Source organism: Cryptomeria japonica, chromosome 3 (genome assembly GCF_030272615.1).
Source record: "Cryptomeria japonica chromosome 3, Sugi_1.0, whole genome shotgun sequence".
Taxonomy (NCBI): Eukaryota; Viridiplantae; Streptophyta; class Pinopsida; order Cupressales; family Cupressaceae; genus Cryptomeria; species Cryptomeria japonica.
The window spans coordinates 153,900,524-153,919,009 of NC_081407.1; the positions used below are offsets into that span (position 1 = coordinate 153,900,524).

The window sequence follows — 18,486 nt, forward strand, 5'->3', positions numbered from 1 at the left end:
TCACCAAAGAGAGCCAGGAGTGGGCGCGGTTGACAATGAAGGGGAGGATAACCGTACGGTAGGTGCCACACTCGGCAGGCAAAACACCGTACCTCCAGTCACCCACGCAGGACACACCACTGGCAGCGGAGGGACCGGAGGGAGCGGCGCAGGGGCACAGACACAGCCACAACCACCTCCAGGAAGACGACCCCCATCGATGGGGAGTAAACAGAAACTGCCGAAGTTCAATGGCGACGGGAAGAAAGATCCCGTTCGCCATTGTCGAACGTGCGAAACCATATGGTCAGCAAACGGTGTTACCGACCAAAACGAATGGGTAACACAGTTCCCAACAACTTTAAGGGGAGTGGCCATAGACTAGTACTCAGACATGGATAAGGCTAAAGTCGGCACATGGCCCGACCTGAAGGAGGAGTTTGGGATAGTTCCGCCTCCTGAGAGATGACAACGAAATAGTCACTGAGATCTATGGAACGAAGCAGAACAAAAAGGAGACTGTCCGAGCCTATAGTTGGTGGCTGAAGGAACTATTGGGAAAAATGGAGAGTCAACCAGCAGATGGGTTGAAAAAGCGATGGTTCGTGGAGGGACTAAAGCATTCCCTCCGAAGGAAGATGAAAATCGTTCCACCTACATCGTACGAAGACGCATACAATAGAGCGATGGATCTCGAGAGCGAGACCAAGACATCGAAGAAAAAGGAGGAGGAGGATAGCTCGTCCGAGGAGGATGACTCGTCACAGGAAAGCAGCAGCGAGAGCGAGGCTGGCAAATGGGTGCAAGCGCTCCGGAAAGACATGGAGCGAATGAGGAGGGAATTCAAAACAATGAGAAGCACCAGTCGGAACGAAGGGGACATATGGTGCACTGAGTGCAAAGAGGAGGGGCGCACAAAGGGTACTTGCCCGAAGAAGGCATTCTGCGAGATTTGCCAAGTGATGGGACACTCCACCAAGGAGTGCCCATACAACATGAAAACCCGAAGTACGCAAATGAGCCAAGTGTTGTTCACGGAGCAGGCCACAACATCCGCACTAGCGGGTACGGCCCAGCAAACCAACACAATGGCATCATCTGGAGGTTATCGGGACAACAGACGCGGCGACAGAAGGAATGACAACAATAACAATAACAGAAGCTGTATCCAGTATGACGCCAAGGGCCGACCAATTATCCAATGTAGGGTCTGTAATCAGTGGGGGCACTTCGCCCGTGATTGCACGAAGGAAGCCACCCCTCAGCACCTTTGCCGATGGTGTGGGCCAGGCGACCATGAGGACGCAAATTGCCCATAGGCAGGGGTTAATCTCCTCAACATTGAGAAGGCTGAGAAGACTGGTGATAAAGAAGTACTGCCGATCACCCGCGCCCAGATGAAAAAAACCACTTATCTCGACCCCCGTACGGAGGAGAGATTATGGGAGGCAAAGGCCAATATTGAACGTGAGATTACGGCCGAACAACGGGACAACGAGGTGGCGAGTACATCATCTCGTACGGAAGCGGAAAATAACATCATTGGGCAAGTACTACAGATGGAAGTACCTATAAGGATAAAGGACCTTCTAGAAACAATGCCACAGTTAAGAACCGCCATTTTAAAATCCATACAAACCACTGTGCAGGTATCTTTGCGTGCCACACGGGCGGAAGTTCCGGTCAGCCCCTCGGCTGACCCAATGTTGTTGGCCTTAAATAGTGGTCAGCATCCTGCTGTAGTAGAGATGGGAATTCTCGGGGCTATCCTCAAAGACACCATTGTGGATGGAGGTTCGGGGGTGAATGTACTGCCAGAGGATACGTGGAAGAAGCTGGTGAAGCCAAAACTATGGCCACCCATGTTCAACTTGGTAGGTGCAGACCAACACGGCATCAAGCCACTCAGCACCCTGATGGTCCAGCCGATCACCATCAGCATGCAACCTTTCATACTAGATTTTGTGGTAATCCCACTCAAGAAGGGGTACGACGCCATCTTAGGCAGAGGGTGGCTGGTTACAGCAAAGGTGAACCACGACTGGAAAAAGAACACCCTTTCTATGGAGAGAGGGGGGCGGAAGTACACCGTTGATCTGAGGACCCAGGTTGTTGACGAGGAACTGGCATCATCTTCGGAATCAGAGGATGAAGGAAAAGGCGACCCAAGGGACGAAGGACGGGGCTGCAGGGAGCCCAACGACGAAGGGATTCTCAAACTAGGAGAGTGCTCCGAGGATGAGACAGGGTCATTGAACGGGCTCTTCCATTGGCAAATGGAGGATTACGAAATGTTCCAGAGCTACAGGCTCGAAGTAGAGGAACCAGAGCAAGCAACAGAGGAGGTGTACCTACAGGAATACAGAGAGTATTGGAAGGGAGACGCCCCAAACCTTGATGACGTAGATAATCCCAAGATTATTGGCAACGATTGGAACCTTGTGTGGAAGGTCGCAGCCTTCAAAATCTTTATTATTCTTCTTTTTCTTATGTACGGGAAGGAGACCATGGTCCCTGTAGAGTTTGTGGTTCCAGGTCTTCAGATGGCCATTGAAAATAGACTTGCCACCAACGGGTCCAAATTGAAACCCTACCACGCGAAGCATGCAGGGGACCTGAGAGGCCGGAAGGGCACCCGAGAGGATGGAAGGGGACTCAAGAGGCCGGGTAGGTGACTTGAGAGGCACAGGACCACAGCGGGAGACCCTTGGGTGAGGCAAACCGAGAAAAGGCGATCCCGGAGGCACGAAACTCGAGCCGAATCTGGACAATAAAAAAAAAAAACTCGTACGCCAGGTGACCGTACGGCTTGCAAAAAAAAACAAAAACTCGTACACCAGATGACCATACACCTTTAAAAAAAAAAGAAAAAAAAGGGGCAAAGTGCACTGTACAGTGGGGCCACGCATCCACTGTGCGGTGGCACTGTGCCGCGTGGTCACCATACGGTGGCACTGCGGGTCCATTGTGCGGTGGCACTGCGTCGCATGGTCACTGTACGGTGGCACTGCGGGTCCATCATGCGGTGGCACCCACAGTGCCACCACCGGTCCACCGTTCGGTGGCACCATGGGGTCACCGTGCGGTGGCACCGTGGGTGCACCGTGCGGTGGTACTGTGTGCCCACCGTACGGTGGCACCATGTGTCCACCGCGTGGTGGCACTGCGGGGTCACCGTGCAGTGGCTATTTTAACCCGCACAATTGAAGAGGCGAACAAAGGAAAATAAATAAAGAAGGAAAACAACGTAGACGAAGGAGATTGCACACACCCGCACGCTAGGTACACTGCACAAACAAACACAGCCGTACGGTGGAGGGATATTGACCGTGAGGGGCGTTGCCCCTCGACCCCGCTGGGGCGCTGCCCCAGACCCCGCAGGGGCGTTGCCCTAGATCCCGTTGGGGGCACTTCCCCCAGACCCCAGTTTATTTTTGAGCTAAAGTACACTTGTTGGAGTTGGACGGAGGGCATTGGAGATGTCACGGTAAGTGTTGTGGTTATTCGTACTATGAGAAAGAAGCCTGCAGCTAAGCATTGGCGGGGAAGCCATAAGCCGTAGAGGGAGACGGATTTGGAAGTTGGGAACAAACAGAGTTTGAGGGAAGGCATTGTAGGTCCGCGTAGTTGTATGACACCAGGGAGTTATTCAGTTCAGTTATTAGCCTTTGGGGAGTGTGATGGAGGATTTGAGGTGTCTGCTAGCCTTTGTGCTAGCGGGTTGTGGCCACCTCTAGGCAGGAATGGTACGCTTTGAGGAACTTGGAGTATGTCTTGGCTGGACGTGAGGTTGCCTTGGTGGATGCAGAGAGGGCTCGGGAGGAGCTGACCACCAGGTTGGAGGCAGTCCTAGCGTGAGACGTAGCTCAGCGTACCCAGGAGTTGGATGCCGAGAGGGCAACGCCGATGGCTATCGAGGACAAATTGGCTAGGGAGACAGTATCATTTGAGTAGTAGTTGGTGGAGGTTGAGACTGAAAAGCATGTTTTGCAGACAAGTTTGGTTTAGGCACAGGAGGATTGTTGATGTCAAAGGAAGCACTAATGGTGAAATCCGCACTTGAGCATAGGATGGTAGCAGAAAAGGTTTTTTAAGCGAGGACGCAACAGGTGTATAAGTTTCGGGCTCGACTGGCGTCAGCAGTTTTGTTTGATGTCATCTCTATTTTGTGTTAAGTCGTCTGGAGACGACTTTTTTCTTTTGGGGGGGGATGATGTTGGCGGCAATATTGTACACGGAAATAAAACTAGTTAATTAAGTCGTAATTGGGTTTGTTAGTTGGTAGCCGAGGGGTGTGTTGTGACCATTTCACACATCGCCCCATTAGAATGGGGACCCCCTCTTTTTTGCTTTTTTGTTTTGTTTTCTCTCTGCTTGTTCTTCTCTCTACTTTTGGAATTTTGAGTAAGTGGTTGTCTGTCTGGGCTAGGGCTAAACCTCAAGGGTTCTTTTTTGGCATCATTCAAGCTAAGTCCAGTCAAATTTTGGAAAATTGTTAAGTGTCTCCCTGAAGAATTGAGATTGTTGGAATGAGGTAAACCTTTCAGGAGAGTCAAATTGGTTAGGTCAGGGGAGTCAAATAGGTCTCAGGTTAGGTTTGGATTGAATAGAGGTTTTTTGGGGTAAAGTCTTGTTTGTTTCCAAGTTTGAGTTAGTTGAGCATGGTCATTGAAGAAAGTGAGTCTAGCCGGCCAAGTTAAATAGGGAATGAAATGGATCAAGAACTTGATAATGTCAAATTCGCTCCTGACCCTTGCTGAGGGTCCAGGGCGAAATTCTTTGTAGATTGGATTTCCTTCACAATTTTGACTAAGTGTTGACATGTTTCAAGATGAATTTGTGTGTTCTTGCCTGGAGAGGTTTTGATCGATTTTTGGAGAGCAAGATGATCCTTGAAATAGAAAATTCGCTCCTGACCCTTGCTGAGGGTCCAGGGCGAAATTCTTTGTAGATTGGATTTCCTTCACAATTTTGACTAAGTGTTGACATGTTTCAAGATGAATTTGTGTGTTCTTGCCTGGAGAGGTTTTGATCGATTTTTGGAGAGCAAGATGATCCCTGAAATAGAAAATTTGCTCTTGACCCTTGCTGAGGGTCCAGGGCGAACTTCATTCTAAACACAATTTCTTGTTTTTGGATGGATTTGCTAACTGGTTCCTGGCCTTGAAAATGACTTGACTTTGCCTTGTGAAGCAGTTTGAGACTTAAATTTTGAGCAGTTTAGCCTAAAATGAGGATTTCGCTCCTGACCCTTGGAGAGGGTCTAGGGTGAAAATGTTGTTTAAATTTATTTGTCTCTAATTTTGGCTAACTTGTTTTGTGCAGGGTCTCCCGGAAGGAAGATTGGACGTCACTTGATGCAATTGAGGGTTTGAAAGCAGGAAAATTGATGAATTTTGGGCAGTAAAGGCAAATTTGTTCCTGACCCTTGTTGAAGGCCCAGGGCGAAATTCTCAAAAACACATTTTTCTTGCAAAGTCAAAATGATTTTTATGGTTGGAATGGATGTGAAGGGGCATGTTTTACCCATTGAAGATAATTTGGATGGCCAACAAAGAAGCAATCAAGCTAAATAGGGAAAATCGCTCCTGACCCTTGTTGAGGGTCCAGGCCGAAAATCCTAAAAAACCTACTTTTTCCTCCAAGTTTGAATGAAGCTATAAGCCTAGACACGAGTTTGAATTGCCTTGAAGTGAAGAAAGATTGTTGAGAATGAAAATTTTGAAGGCAATTATCAAAATCGCTCCTGACCCTTGGAGAGGGTCGAGGGCGAAAATCATAAAACCAACATGTTCCCTTCAAGATTGTGCTAAGGCAAGGTTATACTAAGGTAGAAAAGGCCTTCAAAGACATGATGAATAAAGGTTTGCTTCCAAAACTTGATGATCCTGGGCTAGGAATGAAAAAAATCGCTCCTGACCCTTGCTGAGGGTCCAGGGCAAAAATTTGAAAACCTCTTATTCTACCTTGCAGAAACAAGACAAATTTGGATGGAGTGGATAAGGAAAGACATTACCTAGTGATGAATAAAGTTTCCACGAAAAATGATGATAGATTGAGTCTAGATTTGCAAAATCGCTCCTGACCCTTGCTGAGGGTCCAGGGCAAAAAACTTGGAAAGAGGATTTTCTTGCTTAGTTTGGAGGCATGAACATGATCTTGCTTGGTGAAAAAGTTTTTAGATGAGGAAGTGAGGATTTTTAGTCAAAGTTGCAAAAATTGCTCTTGACCCTTGGAGAGGGTCCAGGGCGAAAAGCACCAAAATCACACTTTTTCTCCTGAGTTGGATAGAGCTAAGTCTGGAATTCAGTAAGAAGACCTATTTGAGATGCCTTGAAGAAATTTTGAGCTTTGAAAAATGTCAATTTTGAGCCAAATTATGAAAATCGCTCTTGACCCTTGGAGAGGGTCGAGGGCGAAATTCCTCTAAAAGCATTATTTCCTCCAAGATTTTTGATGAAGTAACTTGGTGGTGCAAGGAAATGGATTTTAGAAATTGCGTAGAGAGTTCAACGATTAAGTTAAGGTGGATTATAAGCCTAAAACGAGAAAATCGCTCTTGACCCTTGGAGAAGGTCCAAGGCGAAATCCACATTTCCACCTAAATTCCTCATGCAGAATACCAAAATTTGAAATGCAAGACCTTAATTGGATATGAATTTACCCTCCAAGAGATTCTAGAGTCAAGGTACGAAATATTCAAGGCTAAATTTGGAAAATTGCTCCTAACCCTTGGAGAGGGTCCAGGGCGAAATCATTAGCAAACTTCATTAAGACCTTGATCAAAAAATTGATATTCTCCAGATTGCACTAAATCACCAAAATTGCTAAATTTGAGGCGTGTGGAAAATTAAATTTAAATTCGCATTAATTTAAAAGCATTTTGCATTAAATGAATTAATTTTAAGCCTTGAATTAATCGAAATTTTACCTTGGAGGATTAAAATTAAATTTTTAAAATTAAATGAGCGCTCAAGGGAATTATTTTGCCTTTATAGGCAAGTCGGCCACCCTTTTTTTAGAGATTTTATTTATTTTTTTACCTCTTTTTGCTAAGTCGGCCTTTGAAGGGAGTAGGGTAAGCACTCTATATAATGGAGGAGTATTGCTTCACAGTTTTAATCATTCATTCATCCCTTCTTGAGTGCAAAGTTGAAGTGCAAATTGGAGGAGTGAAATATAGCATGTTTGGAGCGAATTTCTACCAAGTGTGGATACTAAGGAGGGTGGAGTTTATTCTTTTTGAAGCTAGAGGAAGCGCAATCCATCCAAGGGAGGACTACAATCTAGGCCTTGTCCATCAAAGTCTAGTTTTCTTTCATCATTGTCAAGTCTTTTTTGAGTACTCGAGAGGAGGTATGGCGAAATTATCTTAGTATCCTTATTCAAGACTTGATTTTTTGGGCACTTTTTTTAGAAAAGTCTAAGTGTTGATTAATTAATTAGGAAATGATAACTCTAGATTTATCATGAAGTTTCCTAATTAATATCTTAAATCTTCCTGTTGAGTCTTATTTTCTACCCTTTAATCCTCAAGGACTAATTTTGAAATGTTGTGTAGGTATCAAGATGGCAACTCCAAAAGCAGGAGTATCTACTAGTCGCCCGGCTCTCATCAAAGAAGATCAGAAGAATGACGAATTGGAGACCAGGATCGTGTCCAAATGGAGTAATATCGGAGACACCAACTTAGGAAACTTCAATGTGAAGAAGTTTTGAGAGGTACCCTACATTGGCAAGCCATCACCTGTTGCGAAGAAGATAATTGAAAGTGGCATCATCAAGGTGGCAGGTTTCCCTCTAGCAGTCAAGTGTCATGAGCTGATGATCGAGTGTGCCCGCCACTATGACTCACAATCAAGGACGATCGTATCCAAGGAAGGGAACACTTTAGCTTACCTTTCAGAGGAAGCTATAAGTGAAGCTCTTCATCTTCCAGAGCATAAAGATATGATTTACAAAAGCTTAGAAGGAGCTAGGTCGATCTATGAAGATGATCTCGACACTTGTTTGAATCTCATCAATAAGAATTGGTTGCTCAAAAGTCGGCCTCGCCTGAACAAGATTCCCAATACTCCGCATAGGATCGACTTCCAGGAGGAGTATAGAGATTTGATAACTTTGCTCAATCGAGTTATAGGGGCCCCTCAAGCCTTCTACTTCGAAAAGTGGATGTTTTTCTTCATTCAAGTGATAGTCCAAGGAAAAGGAATGCTTCATTGGGCCAGAATTATTAGCAATTGTCTGGATGTGCAGTTGAGAAGGCTAAGACCCACCAAATCGTTCCACATGAGCTCATATGTTATGTATGCCTTAATCAGGAGTTTCGAGTATGCAGGGCTACCTCACAGAGGAGTGATCAGAAGAGGACCCGGAGAAATGAGAGTTTGTGACTCTTATGTTCATCTGCATCATCCGCCTAGAAGTGACTACAAGTTAGTCAATGATACCTTCACGATGAACATTACTAGGATATTGCAAGGTGGGATTCATAATCGACTAACTCTGGATGCACAAGAACTTGTGAAGAGGTATGGTGCATGGTTCATCCAGTTTCAAAAGTTTACATACATCAGAGTTCAAGGGTGTCCTTCACCTCCCTACATGTTGCCGAGGTATCCGACAGATAGGATAGTGCTACTTGAGCTAACTAGACAGTTGGCAGCTTATGCAAAGGCATCCAGACACAAGCATGGAAATGGAATTCCCGTGCCCATCATACTAGGGAATTCACTTGAAGTATGTCCTAACACTCAAGCCTCGGAAGATGCAGAGAAGGAATTATCTTTATATTCATTCACATCCTTTGCCTCGCGGGAGAATTTTGATCCTCACGGTTATATGGAGGAGACAATCGGTAAGAAGTACAAACATGAGTTTCAGGTGGAGGACTTTTGGATGAATCTCCCAAGTGATTTAGAGGTTAAAAGAAAGATGCATTCCAGGCTACCCTTAGATTTCATCAGGAAATGCAAAGTTTATAGAGTAGCTGATCAAGCCCAAGATAATGGCAGATACCTCCAGTCGTCCTATGACAAAGAAGATAAAGGAGTGAAGATAGATTGGAATGAGCTTGAGGTTTTAGACTTGAGAGTTTTGATGGCTCCTGTCTTATCGTGTACTCGCAGATGGGTGGATGTTCAGCATTCAGAGGCTTTATTCAAGAGAGGACAAGGTACCATTTGGGTATTTTATTCTGTGTTTGGCTGTGTACAAAATACACATCAACAGGGTGGTAGTTGCGGTGCGACGGTTGGTACTCGCACCCCCTCAATATCTTTATATACTTCAGAATGTAACTTGCAACACACGAATTATGAATGGAATAACATATCTTATACTTGTCTGATATCGATGGCATTCTTATTCTGCATGATGTACTTTATGCTTTAAGTTATTCACCCGAGAGGGTAAACAATTGTCTAAGTTCATTGGAAAGTATCTTTGTAGTTAGGGAGTTAGGAGTTAGGGAATTGGGTTTTGAAACTTATTTTTTTGCCTTTTGTCTGTAATAAGCCCATGGCAGTTTGTGTGCCTGCATGTGGGGCCAATGAGACCTGATCTAAACTGCATATGAGAAGGCTTGTGGGCATGTATGAATTTTGTGTCAATCAATAAATTTGCAAGTTTCTTTCCTATGTTAATTATTGTGTTGAATTTTGTTGAAACACTGGATAGTCCATTCCGGACCCTCCATTCTTGAATGCATTAAGTGGTATCAGAGTGAAATTGGAATCCTTTGGGGGTGAATGTTCCAGAAGACCCTAGTGTGGACAGATCGCGAACTTGGGGCAAACTGCGAGTATTGTCAACCGAGCACGGACTTTAGGCAGTTGCAACCTTGATTCAGACCACCAACTTGAGGCAACCACACTTAATTCGAAGGAAAGATGCTTCTGAGGAGAATGCCTATGATGTCCAATGTCACTGGGAGGGTGGAGGAGATGATGCACATGATGAGGGCAATGAAGAACTAGTTGGATGTGGTGGAGGATAGGCGAAAAGGCATAAACCCTAGATTGGAGGAGAGTGACGACGAGGAGCCGAGGATCCCAAAATAGAATGAGGAAAGTCAAGATGAAGATGAGTCAGACTAGATCAAGATGATGAAGGCTATCGCTAAGATTAGGAAAAGACCAAAGAAAGAGATCCCTAGCTATGCTGAAAGTTTTTTACTTGGTGCTTTGGTGGTTCACCCATAGATAGCTAGTGGTGAAGGAAAAAAGCCTCATCTTAAGTTGTATTTTGCAACACTTGAACAATCAAGTCCCTCACCCCAACCCGAGTCATCCTCCCAATGCATGTTAAGAGGCCCTCCATAACCTCTCAATTAACATTTGCAAAGTCCTTGGAGAAGAAAAACTTGGGGTTGAGGGAGTGGCTCATTTCATGAATGGGGTGGTGGAATTGATTTTTCCGTCTATGATCCATAATTTGTCAAATTTACAAAGAAAATGATGAATACTTCAAAAGAAGTGAATCTAAATGACGTTTAAATTTAAATTGAAATTTGAAGTTATCTTCATGATCTATGTAGCTCTCTTTGCAAAGATGATAAAAATGGTCTTCACAACTCTCTTTCCATCAATTATATTTGAATACAATGAATCTAGCCATTTCTAGCTCACAAATATTTTCTTTAAAGCTGTTGGCAAATTACAAATGCTTTGGAAGTGAGGAAGTTAGTTGCAAATCGTGTCACACTTACAATCTCCTCACCGCCCTTGGTGTATCCTTCTTCAAAGCTATTGGCAAATTACAAATCCTTTGGAAGTGAGGAAGTTAATTGCAAATCATGTGACACTTGCACAATCTCCTTCCCCTCGGTGTATACTTCATCAAGCTGAAAACCTAAAAGGGTGATTATAGATATATTTGGTGATATTCCTGGCTTCTACAACCATTAGTTTCACCCAATAAATTTTGTTTGTATTCCAAGCAAAGGTCAAAGCAATGGGCAACATAAATGGTCCAAAAAGGTTATGGATGCCTCTCTTGAAATAGTCTCCTTGCCCCAACATATGCTATTGTATCATTGATTACAACTTGCGCTTCATTTTCAATGCACACCTTTAACACAATCTCCTCTAGCTTTGTCCTCCCATTTGAAAGTATAGGTCATTCAAATTTGCATCATTACTTTTGTTCTCATAAAATTGTTTTTGCATTTGTGGTAGTGTTTTGGAGAATGGCCCATTGAAACCATATGGAGGGGTTGCCTTGCACCGTTTTCCTACAACTGTAAACTTTGTGACCAAATACTCCCAATTTAGGCCCCTTGCCTCATTGAAAGGATGGTTATTGTAGAACCAAAAATTAGCACAAGCCTTATCTACTTGTGATTGTTCCACATTGTACCTTCAAGTTAAGGTTATTGTCCAGGTGTATTTTGAGGAATAAAGGGCCTTGTGACTAGACTTTGCTCAACCTAGAGGAGGTGAATGTTCAATGCATTTTTGGACTATGACTAGAGTCCACAATCTGTCATATACACCTCTATTTCTTGCACCACGTTGGGATTAATGGTTGTTGCTATGGTTTTGTTTGTCTTCATCTTTTCTAAGCTTTTCCAACTCTTTACTACAAGTGTTACATTCATCTTTCATTCTGCCTCGTCCAAAGCATTGGGACACATTTTGGTGCCATGACCAATCATATGTGTGAGGTGATACTTGAGGCGATTGATGCTTCCACTCATCTTTAATCCACAATAGTTGCAAATAACAACCCCCTCGTTCAGTGTTAGTGTTCCATGCTTCTCAATGGTGTCCCTTGTAGAGGTCTGTTTCCACTTCTTGATGCTATTGTATGCTAAGTGCACATTTGACACTAATAAAATCAGAAAAAATCATTTTAATGCAGCATTTTCTGGTACAATAAAATGTTTAGTATAAAATATATTGCTTTAAACCCTAAACATAAACCCTATAGGTTACATTATTATCTAAATAGTCAAGGTGGTCTTGTCTACACTCAGGCAAGTCCGTTTCTGAGTTACTTGGCCAGGAAAACAGCTCGTGAATGATTGGTTAATTTTGATTCTATTTTCCTTCTCATCAAAAAACCAAAAGAATCTATATAGAAAACCAGCAAATTTGTTAGCAATGAATTTAGAAATGCTTGTAAGGGAAACAAGAGTCGAAATGGTCACTTGGGCAGTTTAGAACCAGACTGACTATTGGCTTTCCTTTATAAAAATTCAGGTTGATTTATTTTTTTGTTTTCTTTCTTCTATGTTTTTAACAGACCAGTGAATGCAATAGTTGCAACTAGTGAGTTCAAGAGACTCACTAGTCATGAATGTCAGACACAAGCTTGTAACCTGGTGAGTACTTGCTGAAACTCACCATATTTCAACTATGGTTATAATCTCCAATACTTTGGATGTTTATCTATGTGTTTGCTGAAGTTGACCATCCACATCAGTGGTAACTATTTTGTTTAAATTTATATTTGTTGCCTAAATAGCGCAGACTGAATTAGTTTTTTTTCTTTATGCCTAATTATTTGATACATATTGTTCTGTTTCTGACTAGAAGCATCTGCTGAATTGATGCAATTTTGGTTTTTTAATTCTACCTTCATGAATTGAAACTTGCATAGAAGCCTCATGATTTATTTGTTTCCTGTTTGCTCACAAGCAATTTGTATACCCTATGATTTTAATTTAATCAGTGTCTAGCTATTTTCATTGGTTTTGGGTTTTTTATGTAAGTAGGCACATACATTGTTAAACATAACATGAATACCAGTTTGGGCACCATGTGAAAAGATTAACATGGTGTCTATTTCAATTTGCATATTTTCAATCTAAATCCTTCAATTGATGTACATTCCGTTTTACTTGTGTGCAACTTTTTGCAGATTCTTGAAGTTGAAGAGCCTTGGACATTAACTCTGGATGATGCCCTTGCAAATTCATTCATTGCTCCAACAACTGAAGTTATTGAAGAAGATAATCAGTTGAAGTGTAAGTGAATTATCTTGTCCTTGACATTCACAAATGTTATTGTGATGTGCTGCTTATTAAATTTACTTAAAGTATTTGAAGCTGTTTTTCTGTATTGAACTCTTGAAAATTAACATGGTTTCTGACTGTTGGTGAGCAATTAGAACACTCTGTTGTTGTGATTCCTTTAATATAATCACAAATATTTGATGATAATGGACATTAGTAATGTCCTCCCTTATTCTGGTTTAGATGCTTTATTTTTTGAGTTCTAATCTCTACCTTGCTTTTAATGACAAATGTCCAGTTGAAGAATATGAAAGGTCATTCGAGCAGAATGAGGAGTTTGGTCTAAATGACATGGACACATCCTCAGCTGACATGGCATACAACTGACACTATAGTAAAATGAAGTTTTGCAGATAAATCGAATGTTCTTAGATGCTTAATCTCTCAGTGATGAACAATATATCACTTTTTGAGAAACCCTTGATTCTCAAAAGTGAGATTTCTGATAAAGGGCATACTGCAGTGATATGTGGTCTCATCTGAGAATCCCGTTATTTTTACTTGGATTTTATAATATTTTCTGATAACTTAGGTGATTGAAAGAGGGATTGAAGCATATTTGGTCATTATATTTTGTACCTTATTTGAACATGGATCTGAACCTCCATGTAGAAACTCTGTATGTCAGTACTGAAATGAAATCTACAGCAGCCAATTCTCACAGGAAACAGTGCCTACCATGATTCAAATTTCATTAATGATTATTTGAGTTGCATTTTAGCAAGCTCTAGTTACTTTATTGCTCGAAATAGAATGCATTCTTTCAAATTAATTGGATGATCAAGATATAGTCCTTGTGTACACTTACCATATATTTTAGGGTGGAATATAATGTACTTTTTAAGCTAAATGAGAAAAGAAACTGGAAGAAAAATGCAAAACAAAGAAAATTGCAAAATTATGATGAAGAGGAGTAAGGTAGAAAAAAAAATCCTACCTTTAAAACATGAAAGACGTCAGAGTGTTAAGTTTCTTATAAAAATCCTTCAACAATGGGGGCTTGCCCATGCATTCAAGAGCAGGTTATCATGTATATAAACTCTAGCTATGTCTTAATCAGCACCTGCTGGTCTTACACTCATCCTTTCCATTCTAAGGGTGTTGAGTTTGTGGTATGTTCTCTCGGTCATTGTAAACATTGTGTTGAACACTACCAATGTAATAAAGGAATGATATTATCTGTATATTGTGTATTGGTTTGGTTTATTATTAAAATTATCCTTCTATTCTACCAATCTCTGTAGAAGTTATAGGAAATAAATGACTTGTACCAACAATGACTTGTCAAGGACATAATATTTCTACTGCGCATGGCAATAATTGAGATTTTGGAATTTCTCTTTATTTCACAGTAGTTGAAAAACATGCATATGCTGTGAAGGCTCAATTTAATAGGACTTAGGTGGTCAAATATATGAATATGTTTTACGTTCAAATTTCTATTCCATATATTATTGAACACAGGTTGGGGAGAGGGGCGGGGCAGGTGGCGGAGGGGGGCAGGCGGGTTTAGGGGGCGTGCATCAGTAGTAAATAAAATTTTAAATTCTTATCCAATTATTTCTTTTGTAAAACTTATTCAGAGTTATAAATTTATTTCTAAAATAAAAGCATCAAACTGAAATCTGAAAGATACACCATAGAGAGAAACCAATGCACAAGAGATTAGGTGGAAACTCAAGATGGAAAAACCATGGTGAGAAATGCTGCTAGGATCTACTGTCCTAATCCAGCCTCACAGTTAAAACTTCAATTACAATGTTTAAGGGCATCAACCTTAAGGAGTCACCGAATTCCTTATCTAAGAGCAAGAACTCTTCCTAATCTGAGCACCCACTCAGTATTCAAACAATACCAATTTTAAGAATATACAAATCACAATTCTTTTTAATAAACATTACACTTCATATCATCGGAAGTCTATAAGAAAACTAATACATTCTCATTAGACAATATATCGCTGTTGTATCAATCTGAAGTCTTTATGAATTACTAATAAATTTGTTCACAGCTTTAGAAAAATCAATATCCCGAAGACAAACTGTGATACCACAATTATGAAATAGGATAAGAAAATCCAATCACAACGGGCTTATAGATAGATGCGTGCAACCCAATCCAACGTGATGAATCACGGGTTCAATCAACTACAGACACACTTTTCTTTGTACTGTTTCTCTGCTCTATCTGTATTATGATTCTTTCACCACGTCAAATTCAAGATTTTTCTATATTTCTGAACAACAATCAATATATATATTAATGCCTCACGTATTTTTAATCCAACTTCATCTTCTCAAAGCATGGTAATCTCACTAACATTTTACCAAGCGACACAACATATAAATAGACCATTGTCTTCCTTCGTCGATGAGAACTTCTAACTGGTAATAGTTAGGGAGTTATATCTGTTGCCAACCACCTCACAACTATCAACCACCTTGTAACTCCGTTGATCATAAAGAGATTTATAAAAGGATCACATAAAGATTTTGAAACTTTGCAGACTTGAAATATCAACAACGATAGGATCCTTTTACTTTGATTGAATACAAGAAGTCAAGATTGTTGTAACCATATAAAGTTCAATACTATTCTGTATGATGCCAAAACCCGAATAGTTCTGTACGTGACAACTTCAACCAGATCCTTTTCATGCCAAGTCCAAATCTGTTCTATGCGTGAGCAGCACTAACCGGAAGTAACCTTCGTCTCTCTTTTGTCTTTCTGTGTAATCTTCATCATGACTTTCACACATATACAGTCTATTATATTAGCTGTATAAGAATACATAAAATTACTTTGTATTGTTGGGTGACATCAATGCCAAATTAGACTAACAAACTCTCCTTTTGGCATTGATGTCACAACCACACAATCAACCGAGGTTGCCACAAACCTGTGAAGAATTTGAATCTTGAAATAATCTAAACAAATCTGAACCTTGTAAGAAATCTGAAGCCTTTCTCACCTTTTGACATCAATGGCAAAGGGTTGCTGATACCAAACTTGAAATAAAGCACTTCTCATCCTTTGATATCAATGACAAAGGGTTGTTGATATCAAACTTGAAATAAAACACTCCTAAGTAGATGTTTTCCTTTCAAAAAATTTAGAGAGAAGATAAAATCTTAGGCTTCCATCTGCGCCGAAGCCAACTATTATTAACTTGCTCAAATAAGCAACCTTTACCTTTTACCTCTCTCAAATCATAGACATTGCTCTCCGTTCGTTTCCTTTCAATGATCAACCTGGCTGAATTAACTTTTCAAATTTCACACTCGAGCATTAAAGCTCATTGAATATCCATTGTCACATAATTGACTAACACTCAACAAATTATACTTTAGTTTCTCTACACACCAAACATTATGTACTTTTAAAGTGTCATCAATGCTTAGAGAACCTTTATCTTGAATTTGTACTCATGATTTATAACCAAATTTTACTACACCATCGTTCCAATTAGTGAAGGGAATAAACTTACTCTTATCACCTTTCATGTGATTTGAGCAACCACTGTCTATGATCCAAAGGTTTTGTCTATTCGTATTTGGAGCAATCTGAGAAATTATGGACTTTTCCGACTTCTTGCCTTCTTTCTTCCTCCACACTTTCTTTGTCTCTTTCTCGAAGAACTTGTTTTGAGCCCTTTTTTTTGTTGCAAAACCCAAATAACAATTCCTTGCAATAAGACCAACATTCTAACAATTAAAACAGTTCATATCAGAGCCCTTCAATGAATCAAAAGAATTTTGACTGATAAAATTGATTTTCCTCGGTACAACCTTACAATTAGCTGCTTTATAACCAAAGTAATTACAAAGATTACAATAACCATAGAAGGAATAAATTCTGTTTGTTGTTCTTCTTGTTGGAAGATGCCATTGTGGATACCCTTTTTGTCTGTGAACCTTAACAAACCCATCATTGGTTTCTTTTTATTGAAAGGATTATTAGAACTCCGACCTTTATCAAGATCCAATCCAGATTTGTTTTTATTTAACCTCTGACTTGCCAACATTTCATCCAACATATTATTACTTTTAACAAATTATTCTTTTCTATCTGACTCATTTTTATATTGTTCAAGATCATGTTGTAAAGCCACTAATTTATCTTCTAAAACAATATATTCTTTAGATTTAGACAAAAAATTCGAATGTATTACCTCTTCCCTTTTCGTACCTTCTTCAATTTCAACTTTTAGCTCGATGATTATCTAGTTGTTGACTTGGTGGTTAGCACCTCCTTGGAGACTCATGACACGACTTAACCACCTCACGTGGGTTGAGTTAAATTTAGTATTTGCATCGAGAGTTGATAGTTCGAGATTTTGGTGCAATGACAAATGATTCCAACAATTGGTATTAGAGCCTTGGGTCACGAGTTTGAGTCTCCCTTTAGTGGGTGTTGAAGGCTTAGTTAGTGCCGAGGGGAAGATTGTTGACTTGGTGGTTAGCACCTCCTTGGGGACTTGTGACATGACTTAATCGCCTCTTGTGGGTTGGGTTAAATCTGGCATTTGTATCAAGCATTGATAGTTCGACCTTTTGGTGCAACAACAAATGATTCCAACATATATGTCATGGGTTTGGATGTTAATCTTGTCAAATTTTGTTTTGGAAACACTTGGAATGGTTAATCTTAATGTGCACAAGTTCATGAAGCTTTTCTACAAGAGAAAATATACAATTGTAGGATATTACATGTTTTCAGGTATGAAAGACTAATACCTAGATTGTGTGCAAGCTATATGATCTATCATCTAGAAAAGATCACAAGAAATAGAATATGGGAAAATATGAATTTGCACAAGAGGTAGAGAGCGTGCATATTGTTGGCATTTTGATGATTATGTTGTGATTGTCATTGATGGACACACACTTGCTATGAGATCACTTTGAGAATGTATGAATTATGCTCAACTGGTAATTGTTTCAAACTGGTATCATGTTGTAGTATTTAGACTACTGTTGTTATGCAGAAAGTGTTTACCGATCTCAAGCGGTATAAAGGCCCAAGCGACATAGAGAGATCAAGCGGTTTAAGGATCTCAAGTGGAGCGGAGCAAAGGAGTTAGAAGCGACAAATATCTTTTTCCCAGTCTTCAATTTTTGTCAACTGGTAATACAATAAACCGGTATTACTCTGATTCACCAACCGGTAACCAGAAAGTTGGACAAACCGGTAATACTCTGTGATGAGTTACCAACCGGTATATTTTTGTGATGAGTTACCATCCACCGACACTTTGATGGTGATTTTGTGCAGTGTTACCAAATGTGTCTATATACAATGAACCTAGGAACTTGCAATGCAATCCTTTTGGACTGACATGAAATCAGATTCCTTTTAAGGACATCATGTCTAGGGTTTTAGTATGTGTGTAGCTGATAGGGTTTGTGGTGGTTGATGAGCTCTTGAATGTGCGATCTTAACTGAGAAGATCAAGTCTGTGAGTTGTAATAGAGTAAGAAGTTACTGAA

General features: G+C 40.7%; 1 protein-coding gene across 1 annotated transcript in view; it reads left to right on the forward strand.

The window, feature by feature from the left end:
* The window catches only part of LOC131043894 (uncharacterized), a 182,704-nt gene extending 168,987 nt beyond the window's left edge, over positions 1-13,717 (forward strand). The window contains exons 15-16 of the mRNA XM_057977124.2: positions 12,844-12,949; positions 13,236-13,717. Of these exons, the coding sequence (XP_057833107.2) occupies positions 12,844-12,949; positions 13,236-13,324 (195 nt within the window). The 3' untranslated portion in view covers positions 13,325-13,717. The remainder of the gene's footprint in view (positions 1-12,843; positions 12,950-13,235) is intronic.
* Positions 13,718-18,486: the final 4,769 nt, after the last annotated feature.